This window comes from Enhydra lutris, unplaced genomic scaffold, assembly GCF_002288905.1.
Source record: "Enhydra lutris kenyoni isolate GAN:26980312 unplaced genomic scaffold, ASM228890v2 scaffoldscaffold10, whole genome shotgun sequence".
In the NCBI taxonomy this organism is placed as follows: domain Eukaryota; kingdom Metazoa; phylum Chordata; class Mammalia; order Carnivora; family Mustelidae; genus Enhydra; species Enhydra lutris.
The window spans coordinates 19,559,564-19,576,868 of NW_019154094.1; the positions used below are offsets into that span (position 1 = coordinate 19,559,564).

The 17,305-nt window shown below is 43.4% G+C and overlaps 1 protein-coding gene across 4 annotated transcripts in view; it reads right to left on the bottom strand.

Annotated features, from left to right (window-relative positions):
- LOC111144071 (calcium dependent secretion activator) overlaps window positions 1–17,305 on the bottom strand; it is a 469,442-nt gene that overhangs the window by 178,428 nt on the left and 273,709 nt on the right. For all 4 annotated transcript variants that reach the window (XM_022498167.1, XM_022498166.1, XM_022498164.1 and 1 more), the window contains 2 exons: window positions 10,752–10,863; window positions 3,163–3,302 (listed from right to left, as the gene is read on the bottom strand). In XM_022498167.1, the coding sequence (XP_022353875.1) occupies window positions 3,163–3,302; window positions 10,752–10,863 (252 nt within the window). The remainder of the gene's footprint in view (window positions 1–3,162; window positions 3,303–10,751; window positions 10,864–17,305) is intronic.

Below are 17,305 nucleotides of genomic sequence, written 5' to 3' on the forward strand. Positions count from 1 at the left end.
TTGTGAAGTGTGTAAACCTGGTGATTCACAGACCTGTACCCCTGGGGATAAAAATATATGTTTATAAAAAATTAAAAATTAAAAAAAAAATTACTCTTGCTTCCTGGTGGGAAACAGAGTACAGGGAAGCAAGGATAGCAGTAGGGGGATGGACTGCTTACAGAGTAAGGGCACAAGTGAAGGGGAAGAAGATTGGAGACTTGTGTCCAAATGGTGATATAGTGGTGGTGAGGAGAGGTTGAACTGTAGGTTTATCTTATTTGCAGTGAACAGAATTCGCTGCTGGATGAGATGAGGAGCAAAAGTGAAAGAGAAATGTCCAAGATGACCCCAAGTTTCTTGGTCTGAGCAACTGGGTGAAGGGAGAGGCCACTGGAGATGGGAATATAATGATAACTAGTCTCTATGAGGCTATTTCAGAGATAAAATGAGAAAGTGAATGTGAATACATTTGCTGAGCTTGAAAACACTATGTGGACGTAAAATATGAAAAATTACTCTCCGAGGACTTGCTCATTGTCAAACAGGCCCAGATCCTAATGTCTTAAGCAGAAAGCAGCATTGACTTTCTTACTAACATTTTTCTGTTCAATAAGGAAAGTTATTCCGAATGGCCCGGTGTTTCATTCAAGGAACCACAGTCCACCAACAAGGACTCATTCACAGTAATTCTGATTTTCCTTTTATGTTTTAATAAACGTGAAAGTAGATACAATTTATAACCTCAGTCATGCTTTTTAAAATTTCCTTCTCTCTACCATTCTTTAAGCTTTAACACTATTCTGGTATTTCTCTCCTTTACCACACAATGGGGCTCAGTGAAGCTATTTTAACTTTAAATGAAAAAAAAAAAAAAAAACAACAACTGCAGTCCACAGTAAACATTTTTATTTTCTTTGTCATCTCTTGCACAACTAATGCTGTGCATGCCTGATTTAGGCCACATTGGGTCTGACAGTGTTAGTAAAAAAATCATTGCCTACTTCTCAGGGCTCCTTGAGGCCTTCCTTGTTATTTCCTAGCAGAGCAGTGATTTTTACATGGCAGTCAGTAATATGAAATAGCTATGTAAACTGTCAGAAGGGAGTTACATATTTCTTCTGTCATCCATAGGGTCAAGCTAGTCTAAAATGTCTCAATAATTTTGCAAATGAATCAACAGAAAAATTAGTGAATTCAGATCAGTTACTTCAGTTTCCAACACAGTAAATGAAAAGAACGTGAGAAATGGGAATGTGTTCCATAGAGAAATTAATACCCGTGCAAGGTGTACCGTGGAGCTTAAATGTGGGAGTACTTGAAAAACTCCTCGTTTGGTGCTTCAAAGGGGCTGAGTAGGTCGGGTGAGGTACTGATCCTTGACAGAAGTTTAAAAAAACTGAACTTTTGAGGACACATACATTTAGTCATACTTTAGTTTTGTCTCTCTCTTTGGTCTGTCCTACTCTCCTCATTTCTCTCTCTCATCTCCTTCCATCCTACTCATTCACACTCTGGTTCTTTTAGCAAATAGTTACTAAGCATTTATGAGCCAATAGTTTGCTAAATATTCAGAATCTTTTCCTGTGTGCTATAGAGACCTAAAAGAATTCTCAAACCTATTGTCTTGAAACTGGAATGTTTACATCAAGGGGGAAGAAATATGAGGGAGAAATTCCACTTAACATTTTTAGAATATATGCCAGGAGTATGGTAAGGAGGAGGAAAGCTGACTTCACAAATATTTCATGAGAATCTTCATGAGAGGATAACTTGATTGAAGTGAAGCTAGCTGCCCTTCATCATGGACAGCTGAAAAAAGACTACATGTGTAGCAAGGGTCTGACTCACTCTCCACAGCCTTCCCATGGCCTCAGGCAGAAGAGTTTTGGCATAGTCCCATCTCAGGCTCTGGGAACAGTTTGGCTTCGAGTTAATGCCATGCAAATTCTCTAAATCCATGCCAGAGCTCAGATTCAGTACTGGGCCTCCCACTTGTTGGGAGACATTTTCTTTTCTGGAGTTCCCCATGCCTGATTGCCTCCAGTGCCCTGACTGGAAAGTATCTATCTTTTCTCTGGAACCTTGAGCATTCCATGTTCCCTAAAACTCCAAGGCACCAAAGCTAGAATGCTGTTCTTTATTCCCCAACCACGTGTTGCTGTGGTCTGCTCATCTGCTGGGGAGTGTACTTCCTGTCCTGACCGTTCCCTCCTGGACCTGTTTAAAGTCTCTATTTAAATGTCTTAATCAGTGGCTAGTCCCTAGTCTTGGGTTTTTGCATTCCCCAAGCCTCTAGCACATAACCAATTCTCAGTTTTCATGTCAATTTTATCACTTTAAGCCATCTCATAAATGCACACACCCCAAAGAGAATTGAGATGTTTCTACTGAGCAGAGGGGCTAAGCAGAATGATACCCAGTTGGCAATTGGTACCTGCAGAATCCCTGAAAAGCAATCCACTCCCTTTCACTGGTTAGACATCCCCCCATTCGGAATTATATGGCCCAACTTCTCTCCAAGTGACCACATTTACTGAGATAGCGGGGTCCAAGCAGTTTAATAGGCCATGGCATATATCCAGTTGTCAATAAACATTTTCTGTACAAATCATTGATCTGTGAAATGAAACTTACTTCACTTATTCTTTTTATGCTACTTGAAATCACTTAATTGTTCATGCCTCTCAACCTTAAGAAACTGAAGGTGATCATACATTTTTTATGTTTTGGTCATTTATTTGAAGACTACACTAAACACTAACACTGATTCAATGTGAACTGAATGTCTGAATGTCGCCTATGGCACTTGCTCACGTCTCTTGGACGTGGTTGTTAACAAAGATGCAAGTGGAAGATACATAGAGTCTGAAAGATCTAGATGCCACTGAAGAGGTACATGAAGTCAGTAAAACCTCCTGAACCAGAACCACCCAGCATGCTTCTGGGAACATTTTGAATTGTTCTGGAAATCCTATTAGAAAAGAAGGAAATCATTCTGTCTTGATAGCACAAATGCACATACAGTAATCGTAAGAACTGAGGAAGTTTATAGCAATCTCTCATGAATCCTTTGTATTTCCTTCCAAGTACTTCTCTGAAGATAGTTTTTCTTTTTAGAAAATATTTTAGGAAACGGATGGAGATCTCCCTAAAACTATCACTCAGAGAAGAAACACTTACCCAGAATGTTTCATGTTCTGAGGCTTATCCATTCGGACAGCAAGTTTGATTTTGAGGTCTTGATCGGGGCAGTTTTTGGAGACTGTCATTTTGTGCCACTCTGACTGTTTGGGGCTGTTTGGGGTGGGATGGAGAATAACCTGTAAGGAAAAAGGACAATGATTTTAGCCAGAAAATGGAAACCTGGTCATGGGCGTGTTTTTAATAGATGAGAAACTTTGCTGCTGAGAAGCTGAGTGTCTTGTCCAGCTGCCATAGCTAAGGGCTGTTAAATAAAGCAGAAACCTGGATATCGGACTCCTATCCAAGGCTCCGTCTACCAACCGTGGCTGCCTCTTGCCAAGCAGACCAGCTCGAAGACAGAAATGGTGTTCTCTTGCACTATTCTCTCTCTCCCTGGCTAATTCAGTAAAAGTCGAGATCAGCGGTTTCTGTGATATAGTTTTTGTATATTTCCTAAAATTCCAAAGTCCTAAAGCAACCTGGAATGGACGATGTTCACACACGATTCTCTCCCTGTAAGAACACGGATGTACAAAGGAAGAAATATCCTTACACGTCAGGGCACCTCTCTCCCACTCGTCTTTCCACTCCTCAGGGTTCCTTCCCCTTTCAGGAAGAGGAAGCCCGCAGGGGAAAATGGAAGGGACTTTATGGGAGGGATGAGAAATGCGAGACCTACGCAAGGGAAGGGTCTTGCTGACACTCACACATTGGCACAGCATTTCGCCAGACCGTGGCACCTCTGTCATGCAACACCGACTCTGTCCTGGCCTGAAAGGCATCAGACACAGCGGTAAGGATGAGCTCTTTGAAAGCGTCTTTCACTGTGTGCTTCAGAGACGCCACTCCCAACGGGAGCCTCCTGCTTGGTCCTCACTGCTTCCGGGGCCGGGAGCGGGGCAAGGAGTGGGTAACTCAGCACACCCCCTTCTTCATTTTGCTACCTGAGTTCTCTAGAGCCACATGGGATCTGAGGAACATGCACTGTTCCTCAGGAGTGAACGATGTGGAAAATCCCCTCAGCTGAGGGAACAGGCACTAAATATGGGCGCAACAAAAGCTGGGCTTGCTAAGATTTGCTTTCGTGGTGACAGCGTGCCCTGGTTTGTTGCCTGTGGGCTTCGGCTGTTTTCGCAGCAGCTATTTTCTTTCGGTGCTGGGGAAGGCAGCCTCTCTTCGGGGTTCCTAACCCCTCCGCAAGGGACAGGAAAGGTTCGGAGTCTGGCCGACAAGCCGGCCTTACCACAAGCCTGAGTCGTGGGGCAGGGAGGAAGCAGAGGACTTCTCGCGAGAGCTCGCGGGGTGGGTGCGAGCTGAAAGCTTCTCGCGAGAGCTCAGGAAGGGCGGGAGACCCGGGTGGAAACATAAAATCGGTGGCTCTGAGGCGCCTTGTTTGTGCTGATTTTTCACTCCTTCTCATTCCAGGCGTGACCGTTTCCACGCCCCACCCCCTCCATTACATCCTCTCTCTCTGATGAAAAAAAATTGATCCATTTTTGCTGAGTCTTCTCAACGTCTTATGACAGAATTGAAATAGGAGGCCTGATTTTTCAGACCTGAGGCTGCCAAAGATTTTCTGATCACGCCCTATGCAGGCAGAATTCATTGACCCAGTAGCCCAATCTCTCTAAATATATTGCTATCGATACAAAAATACAACACCATTGATACATAAATATAGAAAATATCATTGTATATTTATATATGTTATATAAATATGTCATATTTACATTCTGTTTACATCATATACACTTACTTTGTATTAATATATTACATTGTTACATATACCATAAAATATACATAAATACAGAAGTCTTAAAAATGAGCTAAATAGGGGCGCCTGGGTGGCTCAGTGGGTTAAAGCCTCTGCCTTCTGCTCAGGTCATGATCTCGGGGTCCTAGGATCGAGCCCCGCATTGGGTTCTCTACTCAGCAAGGAGCCTGGTCCCCCCCCACCCCCGCCTGCCTCTCTGCCTACTTGTAATTTCTCTGTGTTAAATAAATAAATAAATAAAATCTTGAAAAAGAGCTAAATATAAAAAGCTGTATTTTCAAGTATCTTGCTAATTGTGGTGGCTTCATGCTATGATTAGCTATATTTTAAGGGCACCCTATATATTTAGGGTAAGCCTCACTGTTCATGACACTGGAAGTAAATCTCAAGTAGTCTTGTAAATATTTCAGAATCTCTTGACTGACGTCTAGCCTATCTGATGACTTTGGCAGGGAATTTCTCTCACGACGCGGATGACAGCACGCCTGCTTAGCAGGACGGGTGTCAGCTCCACCGTTTTCATGCTGTTTGCCAGGGATGCAATACTAGCATCATCCTAAGATGATAGCCCTTCTGTAGGAATCTTTGCAGGCCACTTACTCATTCTGCGAGGGTTAATTTAGTTAAAATTCTATCACCAAGTGATCAACTGACATAACTGGTACCAGCGAAGTGTAATATGTTGTAGGATGCTGGGAGCAAGGAAGTCAGGGTGCCGCTGGGCAGCGGGGACCTCTCCCTCCCCTCAAGGGAATGCCTGTCCCTATATGTCTCTCTATATGGTGTTCCATTTCCTGAGACCCCTGCTTTCTGGAGATGGAGAGAGGGGCTGCTGCTGATCCCAGGGACGAGGACACTGTCTCCTGAGCTAGTTTGGCCTGAGGGGTTGGGGAGCGAGGTTGATGTGCTGGGAAGCCAGGAGGGGGAGGGGCTGGTAAGAGAAAGCCCAACCAGGGCCAGAACAGCAGCAGGCAAGGCCCTGAGCCTCCTTCTGCTCCTGCCCATTTGGCAAAATCAAAGCAGGAGCAGCGCTCTGGGCACCCGGAGCTCGTTAACAGGCCTTCCACCATATGGATTCTGGGCGTGTTTCCCACTGGCAATATGGTGTCCATTCGTCGACACAAATGACCACAGCTCATTACTGGCCCCTCCACAAAGACTTCTTCTTCCACGTGGAGGCTCCCCAGGGAGACTTCCTCTCCGGGATGGATGGAGAGATGAGGTCACTGCAGTTCTCCTCCATCTTCATCTCCACCCTGCCATGTGCCTGACGGGTCGATGACTCCTTTGTATGTGTCAGGCCTGCTGAATTATTAGGGTCCTCCTGGGTGCACATGAGCCCTGAGCAGTCCAGACACCTCATCTGGACATTCCAGGCTGCTAATCAAGCACTTTGTCATCTCAGCCGAGGCCCATGTGTGCTGTGCTTTGATGTGGTGATGCTGATGTGGGAACACAACCCACTCCGTGCAGTGAGCTGCATGCCGGCCAGCCCCAGCTTCTCTCAGTTACCTGGGCACATGGGCAGGTCCTTCTGGGGTGGGGGGCTGCTTTACCCTGAGCTTTTACCTGGCTGGTCCTCTCCAAGCCTTAGCCTATATATCCTCCTTACTTCTGCAACTACCTTCGACCCTGGGAAGGCATCCCTGATCATCCCTGTAATCCCTGGGTTACATCCCCTAGCTCTGTGCTCCCAGGTGTTCTTTAGAGACCACTTACCACATTGCACTATAATTTCTAGTTTTTATGTCTATATTCCTTAAGTTTTTTGAAGTCAGAAATTTTTGCCTGTCATTATTTCTGTTTGTTCTGTGCATGTCACAAATGATGGTACACCATGGGCTCACAATCCTATCCCATGAATAGAAGTTTGATAATATTACAGTATTGGCAAGGGTTTAAAGAAACAGTCACTTACGCCTTTTGTGGAAGTATCAATTGGTGTATACTCTTTAAGGGACAATTTGGTAGTATCTGTCAAAATTCAAATTTCATTCAGCAAAACATTTTTTTGAAAACTATGCTACACATACACACACACACACATATGTGCAAAGAAATAAATTCAAGGTTATTCATTGAAGCATTGTTTATACAGACAAAGACTGGAAACAACCTAAATATATTATGATACATCTATACATGAAATATTACACATCTGTGAAACAGGAAGCATGTCAGCATGGGCTAACATGGACTAATCTTCAAATATACTAATATTTCAAGTTAAGTACAAAGCACTATGTATACAGTAACTTCCAGCTGTGCTCACCTTTTCCTTCCTTCCTTATTCTTTCTTTCTTTCGATGTATATACATATGTTTGTGTATGCTATGGTTGTACATGCTTAGAATACTGGGTGAGGAATACACAATAAAGTGAAAACAAGGTTTTTCTCTGGAAAAGCTACTTGGGCAAGGTGGGGGGAATCATTCATTTTCACTAATATCCATTAATTTTTTTTCAGTGGATGAATTATTTCTTCAATTAAAAAGGTTGATTAAAATGAAGCATAATGAACAAGCTAGATATTGTTGAATGAATGAATGTAGCACTGGGATTTTAAATGTGGCTGTGTCCTACTAAGCTTGGGAACAGTTAGAGCATAGACACACTCCCTCAGGGGTACAAGAAATTGCTTCACTTTAAACAAGAAAGCAGCTATCATCAGCTGCTGCGTGAGGAGGTGCTGCCAGCAGAGGGCGCCCCAGCTGGCACAAAGACCAACCACACTGATTCCACCGCAACCGGGGGAAAGTTTCTTTGGTAGGAAAAGTACATTCTTTTTTTTTTTTTTTTTTTTTTTAATATAAACTTAAAAAAAAGTTTTTTTAAAGATTTTATTTATTTATTTGACAGAGATGACAAGCAGGTAGAAAGGCAGGCGGGGGCGGGGGGGGAAGGAGGCTCCCTGCTGAGCAGAGATCCCGATGTTGGGCTCCATCCCAGGACCCTGGGATCATGACCTGAGCTGAAGGCAGAGGCTTGAACCCACTGATCCACACAGGCTCCCCGGAAGAGTACATTCTTATCTGGGAAAATACATAATGGGTTTGGAGGAGAGAATGAGTTATTAAGAAATGATTAACTGTATGGGGCTGTGGCAAGCCCGTGGCCTTCCCCACAGCAGTAGAACCAAGAGTTTTATTTCTGCATAGGAACAAAGTGGTACAGTGGAAGCGGCCCTGGAGATGAGTCAGCATCATCCCTGGCACATTACTTAGCTCCTCTGGGCCTCAGTGCACTCGTCTGGGCAGGATAAGCAATAACTCATCACGGTTATCATGGAGCATCAGGGAGAGGGCTTCACTGTGTCCTCAGGGCCAGGCCCTGGCCAATGGCAAATGTATAGTGCCTGGGCAGCACCTAACTGGGTGGATCTGGGGAAGCTTCCTGCCTTTCGTGGGAATCTGTTTTCTCCCCTATAAATAAAAGGGTTTGACTAGCCCAGTGGGCTTAACTTTCCTAAGTGGAGACAGCTTTGAGAAGTTGGTGAATGCTTTAGACTTGTGTCTTCAGAAAAATGCACATATGCCCCTCCCCACCTCGACATTTGCAAACGATTTCAAGGGGTTCCTGGATTCTGTGGAACCTTCTGTGGACTCAGGCTGAGGATTGCCGGACTTGCCACTTCTAACACTAATATCCTTGTTGGCATCCTAGTAATACGATTCTGGGTCAGCTCTATAGATGAAAGCCAGATTAAGTAAATTGGCACAAAAGGATGAAAAAAGAAAGCATGCTTACTGTGTTCTTCCTGGCCTTGTTAGAAGTATGTGCCTGTGTGCTTGTCTGCAGGTGTTCTCACCTTATTCCACTGACATACTAGGGGGCTTAGAGAGGTTGAACGTTTGGCCGAGGTTACACAGCTTTCAGAAGGAATTATGAAATCAACCAGTATGGAATGAAATGTACTGGGAGTCTCTGTGCTGGGTTCACGGTATAGGGTAGTGAACAGAGTAGTTTAGGTTTCTATGCCCATGGGGTTTTCGTTGTCTAGTGTAGGAGACAGAAGCCAAAATTTCTGTAAATTACTCTCTCTTTCTCTCCTTGGTGATCAAATTTAGTGGACGGTGATCAAATTTAGGTGGCTGGGGTGGTGAATGAAGGAAGATGAGCTGTCAGGAAAGGGCTCTCTGGGGAGGGAGCAGCATCTATGTAAGGAAGGAGGCAAACTTTTGAAGAGCTAGGCAGTGGGGGGTGCTCCAGACAGGGAGAAAGCCCTCTGATGCAGGAAAAGAGTGGTTTATTCAGTGGACTGAGAACTGTCCCCAGTGCTCTTGGGAATAGTGGAGGAAGGGAAATGTAGCAACAAAAGAGGCCGAGAAGGTGGGCAGAAGCCAGATCACATGAATCTTTGTAGCTGTGCTACAGAGTTGTAATTTTATTGTAAGCAGTGTGGAGTGATGGAAGCATTTGAAGTCAGCAAATCTAACTTACATTCTGAAAATAACGGCTGCGTGGTGCAGAGTTGATAGCTGAGAGGTAAAAAGAAATGTCTTTATTATAATTCTCAGTGGTACTCAAAGGGATTGGGGCCTCCTTTTGGGATGTTTCAGAAATCTGGGGGACATTTTTGGTCGACAAGAAAATGGTGCTGGGCTCTGTTGGTACTGTATGGCTGGGGCCCAGGGATACTACATGCCATGCAGTGAATGAGACGCTTCTCCTCAGTGAGGAATCGTCCTGCGTGGTACCCGACTTCTGAATATTCCCACTGGGTATGAGTGGAGGTGGAAAAGCCTGTTTATAACGAACTGAGTCTGGATCTTAAATCTTCTTTACATATTGTTAAGAAGAAAACCACAGGCATCAAAGGGTATCATTTGTTCCCAAAATGGTGCTCAGGACATAATCTAACTTCACTTTCAACCTCCCCCAGAAATGTAGTCTTAACGGGTCCATCAGGAAGTTTTTGGTCAGGGCTGGTGAATCTGCCACGTGAGCCCCCCTCCATCCCTCAGAGAGAGACAGGGTCATCTGTGTGATAAGACCTCTCACTTTCCCCCCTAAAGGAAAGCCACCTTGCCTAAAACAATCCTTTTCCTTTGCTGATAATTTCTCGCCCCATCCTCCTTCTACAGAAACTTTGGTTATCGTGCATCTCCTTGGAGCCCCCTCTACTTGCAGAATTCATGAATCATTTAATAAGCAATTAGATCCTTAAACTTCACTCCGTTGAATTTTTGTAATTTGGAACAATATACACTCAAAGTATTTTTGGTGCTTTTCCAGGGAAATTGAGGAAACTTTGTTACCAAGATTTGTGGGCTGTTTCAAGAAATCCGTTTACTGACATTTAAGCTTCAGAGCTTCTCCCCTCCAGGGCAGGTATTGTGGCCGTGACCTTTGGAGTGGTTCACATTCCTTCTTTAGGTCTTCTAAGTGCGGTTGTCCCTAAATCTTTACATTTTGAAGTTATTTTTCTTAACTAATTCCCTTTTATTTCTCCTTCATATTATGTCATTGTATTGATTTTTAAATTGTTAGATGGGTCGGTTTGTTAAATCATACAATAATTTCACTTCAGGATAGGAGGGTCATTGCAAATCTTTGCTCTAGAGAGTTTCTGGGTCTCAGGTTGTGGAGAACCCCTACTCTGACTTCTGCAGCATGCACTATTGGTAGTCCAGATTTAAAGAGGAGAAACAGAGTGTTGGAGAGGTTGAGGGACTTGCCCAAGGTCACACAGTCAATGGAAAGTAGAGCCTGTGGATTCAAACCCAAAGCGGGACCTTTCCTACTTGGCAATGCTGCCTTTAGGACCTGGGGACCCTGCTCTTTGGAGCTCCTTGTGATGGGGAGCGCTTACCCGTCCGAGCTCCTTGTCCTCCAAGGCCAGGACGCCTGTGCTCTCTGTGAACAGCTTCACCTTCACAGCAGGCAGTGCATGGGTTGTCGAGAAGTCGCCCTGGGTGCCCCAACTGCAGACAGAATCAGAAAGGTTAATGTAGAGCCCTCTGCTTTGACAATGCTAAACTCAGCTGCCTTCCTCCCGAGTAGGGGGAATGCAGGGTTAACCCGAGGCAGCACTGGCTGTCACATCCCCCTCCCCTTGCCTCCCCTCCAAAGCTGCCAGAGTGACAAAAAGTGTTAATTAACTTGTTAGGCAAATGCAAGACAGATGCTCAGAAAGTTGCCACGGGTCTTCACAGAGCACTACAAGGAATCACTTGGAATTAGCATGAAATGGAGTTGTCGAGAACTTTTCCCCATGCATTTGCTATCCTTACAAATGATTTCAGAATTAGCACAAATATTTCCTTGTATCCTTTGAATCCCTAGTTCTTGAAAACTGCAGTTCTAGATTTTGAGACAGGGCTTCATTTGGTCAGAGCCAACACTTGACTTTAAAACGCGATGTCAGTAGTCGTGGGGCGGTGGGGGGGGCATTTTCTCTAGTATTCAAAGATGATGCGAATAGAAGAATGGATGGAACTCAAAGGAGTGGAAGGTAGAAGGAGGAAAAGAGGGAAATGTCCTTCCCCACTGGTCTGTGGGAATCTGAGTCTTAGATCTCCTCAGAGCAGAGGGTGGCTTAACTAGCATCTGGGTGGGGTGCCAGGTGGGGTGGACACAAACCTCTGATGGGTCCCTCAGTTGGGGCCTTTCCCTCTACTCATCCTTGTTATCACAGAGCCCTACTATCCGTTCTGTACCTGCCATCAATGCGATCTTCCAGAAGTGTCCACTGGATTGCACTGAACTCCAAGGGTGAAATCCAGACTTCTGTGTATAGTCTCCCACTTGCCTGCTCCATCTGGGGGTTTGGATTGCACTGGGCTCCCAATGTACACTCCAGACCCCCTGTGTGTAGTCTCCAGCTCGCCCACTCCTACCTGTGCCACCTCAGGGCCCCTCCAGGCATGCCCTCTGTTGGCAATGCTTCTCCCCACCTAGCTGCCTTTTCAGAGCCCAGCTTCAATAACACCTTCCCATCCCTGGTCTCCCAGTCTAAATATGGGCCAGTGTTAAACTCTCTGGAACACACTGTTTCATTTTCTGTCCTAGCAATCAATGGATTTGTAATTACTTATTTCTGTGTGATTGTTCAACAGCTGAATCCTCTGATGGGGTGTTTTTTGCTCATGTTGCATACTTAGCATAGTGCTTAGCACATAGAACACACTTAAGAAATATTTGGTGAATAAATAAATGATGCTAAATATACATTATTTTACACAACTAGGAAACAGGAATAGACATAATTTTGTATAGGGTTTTTTTTTTTTCATTTAGCTTTATATGATGGCTAATGTCCATACTGTAAATTATACATTAAAATATTATTTTTAATGACCCTATAATATATAGTTCCTTATAGGTATATCATAATTTATTTAACCAGTGTTCTATTATTGAGATGGGGTTGGACATGACTTTTTAAACTTCATCTTTGGGCAATATCATAAACTTCATCGTGGGCAATATCAATAAACATTATGCTGCTCTTACAATGCTGCAGGAATTCTGCTCATCAATGAACACTTTCAGGTCTTGGGACACCAATTCCCAAAATACTTTCCACAAAGGTGGCAACCATTGTCCCAGCATCTGGGAATGAGTGCAAATCACAGGGCTTCTTGCCTTCACGGGGTGCCCCTATTCACTTTTCCTCTGGCTTACTTTGTCTTTGGTGTTTTCATGGGTATTTCTTTGACAAATAGCAGGCTTGAATATATTATTGTTTGTTGGTTGTATTTCTTCTTTTGTGAATGATAGAAATGACTTCTAGTCTCCATGTTGTGCTCAAATAAATCCTGTTGATTAAACTCAAGGATGTGAGGAATCCAGAGAAGGCTGACAAGATAGCACCAAAAAAATGGAGGTAAGGAGGAGCCCAGATTGGGACCCAAGGGATTAAAAAGTCATTGAGGAAACCCAACAGTCATGACTGAGAAAGGGAGAAGACATGCAAAAGGACAGGAGACAGAACAAGAAACAAGTTCCAAACACAACAGCACAATGTTAGATGTACAGATAGAAGCTCCTAATTTTGGTCATCACCTACTGCAGAAGGCTCCTAAGACAGGGACTCAATTTACTAGCAAAAGCAACATGACAAAGTATAGGGTTTTGAATCAGACACCTTTATTTCAAATCGTGGTTAGTCATTTGCGAACTGTAGGACTTAAGGCAAGTAATCAATGTCCCTGTTCCTCAGAATGCTCAGCTATAAAGTGGTCTCATTTCAGAGTAGTGAAATAATAAAGATAAATAAAAATAAGATAAAGATAAATAAATAAAAGTAAGGATAAAAAATAAAAAGTAAATAGTAACAGGCTTGAAAGAGCATGAGAACCCAACAAGTTTTGGCTACCTTTCCTCCCCAAGATAAGGATATGTAAGATATGTTCTAGTAACTGTGATGATCACTTCTATTTTGTGTTATCCGTTCAAAACATATTAAGAATCTATGACGTTGCCTTCCGACTATACAATGTAAGTAGTAAGACAGTTATTATCATCCCCATTTCACAGATGAGAAAACTGAGAAGAAACTCAAGATTTCCCCTTTTATTCCAGTGAATTTTAACCAAGCTTTCTAGAACCCAAATCCCTTAATTCCCATGTTACAGCTCTCCCTACTGACACTGTAATAATTATCAGTAATAAGCATTATTAATAATTAGCCATACTGGCAAAACCATGATCATTAATTTACTCTTTGTGATGAATTATGCTATTAATCTCTTTGAGCGTTTATCATGATTGGTCATGGAGATGAGGAATATTCCTTCTGGAAATCAAAGGAGTTCTAGAATGAGATGCCTTTATACCAAGCCACAAAGAGGCTTTGATCTCAGCATCCTAGAGGTCCCTCACACTGTGTCTCTATGATACTGTTGTTGGGACTCGTTTGTAGGGGTTTTTCTGGCCTGCTCAGTAGGCACTAACTCAGTCTGCCTGGACCCCTCCTGCTACCAGAGGATGCTCAGCTCATCAGACATTCAACATGACTCAGACTGTAGGGCAGAATGAGGCCTTCATCCTGTCAGCTGGATGCAATTCAAGCCACTGGAGGCTGCCCTGACGGCCCAGTCCCTTTGGATACTGAGGCTTTTCCTTTCCCCCAGACCTGCAGCTGTGCTTTTGGCTTCCCACCATGACCCTTGGCTCACCTCAAGTTTTTAGGTCACTGCTGAGTCCTGATTTATCCATCGGATCTCAAAATGGCAGCCTGGCCCAGTGAAGCAGGCCAAAAGAGAAAAGTCTCCCATCTAATCGGGATGGGCTATGCCATTTTCAAGTCCTGTGCAAAATGAAAATATGGGGCTCCTTTTTCAAAAAGCAGGACGAAGTGCCACAAAGGGTACTAGAATATGGAGTCTCTCTTTCTCAGAGAATTCTGCTCAAATGCGCGCTCCACTGTTCCATTGAACTTCACTTAACAAACAGGTTCAAGGATAAAGTAATTAATATCAAGATGACAATGCAGAGCATTAAACCAAACATTGGTCCGAGTGTAGGGCCTGTGTAGTTGCATGAGTCATAAGCCCTTGAATAAGGTTCTGGGTTCAGTGACACCCAGTCTGTTTAGCTGGGACTGAGGATGGGTGATGCAGTGGAAATTGACTGTCACTGGTGTTGACATAAACCTTCACCCTTCACTATAGTCCTTGGTCTTTGTAAAAGAATGACTACTGATTTCCTTTTGGAGATGCTTCCTATTCATAGAAGACCCAGGGAGATTTAGTTATAAGCACTCTTTCCTGTCCCTGTCCCCTTTGAAAAAAAAAAAAGCCATAGAAATGTCCACACTCTTTCTCTTTTTCCAGCCACAGAGAGGCCTCCCTTTACAACAAACGCCTAATATTTATTCAGAGATTACTATATGCTAGGCACAAATTCCTCTCTCGAAAGTGTTACTCAAGCATACATGCATTTTACTTTTTTAAGTCCTCTTGGCCATCCTGTGAAATGCTTATAATGGTTACTCTCACAGTCCCAGACAAGAAACTCAGACTCAGACAGGCTATAATGTGTCCAGGATCACACACAAGGAGCAAATGGCTGTCTGACTTCACAACTCAAACTCAACCACATCACCATATGCCCTTCCTCTCACATTCCACCAACTCACTGCTCTGTGTCTTGATCCAGTTAAATCAGTTACCTCTAACTCAAAGAGAGAGTTCTGTCTCAGGATTGATAGGACTCCGGGCCACTAAGGCTTCTCAGTTTAGATTTATTTCATATGTTCCATCTACTTTGCAGAGGGCTACCTACCCTATAGACAAATTAGTCAGTGGTGCAAGCATCCAAAGTCTTGGCCTTTTGGAGAGGCCACACATCATTAAATGGATCTATTTCTCTATTTCTTCTTTGCTCATTTATTTTGCTTTGTGGTGCACTGACTGTGGTTATTAAGATAGATACCTCTTCTTAAAAGTCTCCCAGAACTGAAATACAATTGCAGTTTGATTTCATATAGTATCAAGACCAGAGCTTGATACTATTTATTGCAAGCAGCAGTCCGGGATGTTAATGAGCTACTTTCTGAACACAAGTAGATAAAGTAAAGAGGGTGTTTCCCTCTTTCGTGACCTCATCATATCTGTTGGTATAATCACACCATACAGCTAGCTCACAGAAAACCTAAAAATAGTCACCAATTAGCAAGTGCTTAAAGTTTGCCAGGCCCTGGGCTGAGTGCTTTTCATGGATTATCTCATTTAATCTTTCTGACTGCTCTATGAGGCATAGTCTGTTATTATCCCCACTTTATAAATGGAGAAACTAGGACTTGGGGAGGTTAAGTAACTGGACCATGGTTTCAAACTGTCACAGAGCCATGCTTCAGATGAATAGGGTTTCTGACCCCAGAGCCGATGCATGAAACCATAGAGCTTCACTGCCTCTCAGTAACTCATAAGACAGTATCATAGTATAGTCTGACAATTATCCTTGTGTGTATCTGGCTCTCTCCACAGATAATGAACACCTCAGGGGCCGGGAGCATGGCATAACTTTTTTTTTTTTCTTTTTTAATCTCTTGCACCAAGCACAGGGCCTGGCACAAAACAAATACTTATTTAATGACTAGGAAAAAGTGACAAATTCAGAATAATCGTGTCACCAAATTCAGGGGATTGTGGGGACATGTGACATTTGGGATAACCAAGGGTATGACTCCCTCCTTTATGCAAAACTGAGACCTTTATCTGACATCAACTCTCTGCAGTGCACGCTGAGCCTGGCAGCATGCAGTGGAGACCCAGCAGACCAAGGAGGTTTAACCCATGAGGCCAAGGGCTGGCAGCAATGCGAACGCCAATGGTATCAGGCTGGAAAGCGCCGCCAAGTCATAAAATGAACTATTATCATCGCTTCTGGTCTTTCTAGCCATCAGCACATAAACACAGACTCTAGAAAGGCAATCATTCAGAGTGGCACCTCCAAATGTAAAGGAACACGTATTGAGACACATGAGTCTGTTCCAAACCAAGTCCCGTTTACAAGAGGGTGGGGAATAAATACAGGAACAGCCCAGCTGACAAACCTACATGCTCTCTGTGGCCTTGGTTGAAACTCTGACTTCTCCTGCTTTAGGGATCATACCTCTAATTAGCCCTTCATTTCCTTCTTCATTTAGAAAACACTTCCTGCGTGTCCTACCACGTGCAAGTCACTGTGTTAGAAGCTGCTGTGGATCCAGCACAGGTGAAGGGGAAGGAGACATCAGTACTCAAGCATATTGTGTTTTACCTGCAGAGATATCCGATGCAGAAATGATAAACCTCATTAGAGTGAGTTTGAGCCTTGATTTTCACATCTCTAATTAGGGATAAGAATAGTATTGACCCCAGAGGACTGATGGATGAATAACTAGGAGATAAGCTATTGTATATACACTGCTCAACTCAATACCCAGCACTTGGAAAACACTAAAAAAATATGTCTTTCACTGTAGAACTATAGACCAGGGGTTAGTAAGCTCTGTCCCAGGGGCCAAGTCTAGCCAAATGCCGGCTTACGTACAGCTGATGAGCTAGGAATGGTTTTTCCATTTTTAAATGACTGAAAATCATCGAAAAAAGAATGTTTTGTAGCATATGAAAATTACATGAAATTAAAATTTTAATGCCCATCAATAAAGTTTTATTAGGACACAGCTATGTTCACCCCATACCATACATACCACCCATGCTGCTTTTGCACTTCAAAGGCGGAGCAGAGTAGTACAGCAGAGACCATCTGGCCAACAAGCCTAAATTATTTATTTTCTGGTCCGTTATAGAAAAAGCATGCTGATCCCTGATAGACACAATGAAATTGCTGGTTCAATCTAATGGAGATACTTTTATTTTCATTAGCAGATCAGAAGGAAGTAGGCTCACTGGAGCACATCCACGAAGATAAACG